This window comes from Gymnoscopelus microlampas (assembly GCF_963454915.1).
Source record: "Gymnoscopelus microlampas genome assembly, chromosome: 21".
Taxonomy (NCBI): domain Eukaryota; kingdom Metazoa; phylum Chordata; class Actinopteri; order Myctophiformes; family Myctophidae; genus Gymnoscopelus; species Gymnoscopelus microlampas.
Genome location: NC_139958.1, coordinates 40,489,855 through 40,493,231, shown reverse-complemented (window position 1 = coordinate 40,493,231; position 3,377 = coordinate 40,489,855). Strand labels below are relative to the sequence as shown.

The 3,377-nt window shown below is 41.7% G+C and overlaps 1 protein-coding gene across 1 annotated transcript; it reads left to right on the top strand.

Annotated features, from left to right (window-relative positions):
- Positions 1 to 1,346: 1,346 nt before the first annotated feature.
- Positions 1,347 to 3,140, top strand: LOC311037994 (G-protein coupled receptor 35-like; the record flags this gene model as incomplete). Its single annotated transcript, XM_084047289.1, has 2 exons — positions 1,347 to 1,584; positions 2,398 to 3,140. 2 exons carry the CDS (start codon positions 1,347 to 1,349, stop codon positions 3,138 to 3,140), a joined length of 981 nt encoding a protein of 326 aa, XP_083903415.1.
- Positions 3,141 to 3,377: the final 237 nt, after the last annotated feature.

Below are 3,377 nucleotides of genomic sequence, written 5' to 3'. Positions count from 1 at the left end.
ACTCAATAGAATGTCCCTCACAACGCTGAGGAGGACCTGTTAGGTTGAAACGCGACCGTTTTTATCTGTGAGAGGTAGAGAAAACTATGTGAAAAGGATATTCATTGTGTGCTGGCTATTTCCTCACTTTCATGACACTCACTTTCATTTCATCTATTTCATGAAAATGTAACTTATTTTTGGTTAGGACATAGGACATTTTAGGTGTACACTGTTACTTGCTGTTTTCTTTTATTATTATTATTATTATTGTTATTATTATTATTATTATTATTTATTGTATAATCTGTATTCAGTCATGTTTAGTTTTTAGTTTGTATCAATAATAATACATCCAATTTATATAGCTCTGTTTTCGGTACTCAGTCGCTTATCAATAAAAATGATTAAATGATTCTCGTTTCTGACTATAATTTTCAACCTGATGAAATATCCCAGCCTATACTGTTTTGCTTGATGATGATTCTACACATGTGCATATGTATTTGTGTGTGTGTGTGTGTGTGTGTGGGTGGGTGGGTGTGTGTGTGTGTGTGTGTGTGTGTGTGTGTGTGTGTGTGTGCGTGCATGCGTGTGTGTGGAGCAGCCTTTTTTGGGCCAGTATCCAATATCCAGGTCCCTTACGGCCCCCCACACCCAATTAAAATGTAAGCTTTATTTTGATTGCATGTTGTGTTGCCTATCGATGTCCAAATATCAGATTTCCCAGGGAGAGAGAAAGGCCTCTATCATGTCAGTATCATGTCAGTATCATTTTCGGTATCATGGTCAATATCATGTCAGTATCATGGACGGTAGCATTATCAGTATCATGGTCAGTATCATGTTCAATATCATGGTGAATAGCATGGTCAGTATCATGGTTAGTATCATGTCAGTATCATGTTCAATATCTTGTCAGTATCATGTCAGTATCATGTCAATATCATGGTAAGTATCATGTCAGTATTATTGTCAGTTTCATGTCAGTATCATGGTCAGTATCATGGTCAGTATCATGGTCAGTATCATGTCAGTATCATGGTCAGTATCATGGTCAATATCATGTCAGTATCATGGTCAGTATCATGGTCAGTATCATGTCAGTATCATGGTCAGTATCATGTCAGTATCATGGTCAGTATCATGTTCAGTATCATGGTCAGTATCATGTCAGTATCATGTCACATGGCTGTACCGCCCTCGTTGAGAAACACTAGCGTAGACGTTTGGGCTAAACAATCTGATCAAGTCTCAGTAGCATTACTCTATCTAGGGCTGGACTGAGTTTAAATTCAACCACTCAAATCTACTCTAGTGCACGTGCTCAAAAGGTTACTCCAACATGAAACCACTAAGTACTAAATATGAATATCTGTTCTTTGTCCAGACAGATCACTATTGGTTCTCCACCCGTTGTCCTCCTGCGAGACCTCTCCACTCCAGCCATCATGGAGGCATTACACATCAGCTCGCCTTTGCTGTTCATCTCCCCAAGATCCATCAACTACAGCCTTGGAGAGCAGACTGTATATGCGGGCTGCAAACACATGCCAGCCGCCTTCATCTGGTACCTGAGCCTGCAGGCCATTAACATAATGCTAGGTATGAACGGTGGACAGTAACTAAGTATAATTTGCTTGAGTACTTAAAGGGATAGTTCACCCCCAAAATGACTTTTTTTTCTATCGATTAGTCACCGCATGGACTGTTTTTTTGTTTTTGTCGCATTTGCCAATAATTTGATGACCAGCAAGCAGTTCTGATAAGAGACACAAATAGTCTCCTGTGTGTTTCCTACCAAAACCGCTGCCTACCGGTCCACTGGTCATCAAATTATTGGCTTAGGAAAGGACAATATATATATATATATATATATATATCCATGAATTCAAGTCTCCATCGGGTGACTAAGATTTATTTTTGGTTGACCTATCCCTTCAAGTACATTTGTTTTTTGTTTTAGTTTTTTCTAAGCTGATGACTTTCCCTGCGCTACATTTCAAATGTGTATTGTACTTTTTACTCCATTACATTTCTAGGGAGGGACTTTGGGACTGAAACTTGAAACATATTAAGAATTGACCACTTAACCCATTAAGACTTGAGGCCGATTAAAAAAAAAAATCCTAAATCCTAACGCTAAATATATGTATTCAAAGATTTGCTTGTATATCTGCTATTTTTTAATGGCCAAAGTAATCGTAAAATGACACAGATGCGTTCCCGGACTTAATGGGTTAACCTATTTTAGATATTGTAAAAAATATAATAAGCTCACAACGCTCCCCAGCGCGACGTGTTGTGAGCTTGTAGAGCTGCTATTTTCAAAATGTCTGAAAATACACTGTGTAATTTGCTCACTTACAAATTCTTGAGTATTTACTTGAGTATATACACTTTGTCCACCCCTGCTAGGTCTTCCAGCTAACATAATGGTGCTGTGGCTCATTCACAAGAACAAGGGGGACTCGTCCACCTCGGACATCTTCATCCAAAACCTGGCGGTGGTGGACATCATCTTCTGCGTCACCATTCCGCTGGAGGTCACCACCCTTGTCTTTCTGACGACCAGCAGCACCTGGTACGTCCTCAGCTTCGTCTACGGCATCAAAGACTCCTCGCCCATATTCCTGTCCTGCATCTGTCTGGACCGCTACATGGCCGTGCTCCACCCCATCAAATTCAACGAACTGAAGGACCAGCAGCACCGAGCCGTCCTGGTCGCCGTCGTGTGGATCATCACGCTGGCCTACGCGGCCGCCAAGTGCGTGGGGACGATCGTCAACTTTGAGACCTTCGTCTACTCCGCCATGCTGCTCGCGGTGTTCGCCTTCATGGTGTTCTGCAACATCGCCATCCTTCGGGCGCTCCGGCAGTCCGGGCCCAGCCGGGACGACATGCATCCCGTCAAGAAGAGGGCCTTCAAGATGGTCATCATCATTTTGGCCATCATAGTCTGTCACTACTTTCCCCTTGTGGCGCTGTTACCCTTCAAGAGCTATTTTTCCCCTGACGTGCACGAGTGCTACGTTCGCTATTTTGCATTCGGCTTGATGGACATCAGCAGTAGCATCCAGCCTGTGCTTTACCTGTCCAAAGTCAAGTTGACGTGCGGCTCTGGACTGTGTTGCAAAAGTAACACCGAGCAACATGACTAAATTGTTGTAGAGGTAAATCTACTGTATATTTCCTACTGTACGAAGAAGGATTGTAGATTTTGTTTTCACAATGTTTGGTACATTTTGCACAGTGTGGCATTACCTCTTCTGCACAAAATGATGTGAAATGCCATCATTTATCAGATGGCATGCAAGCATTGCATGCCAAATTGCACTGATCTTTTTACATTTAGATATGCACACAAAAGGAAAACAAACTTGCATTGAATTCCTTGT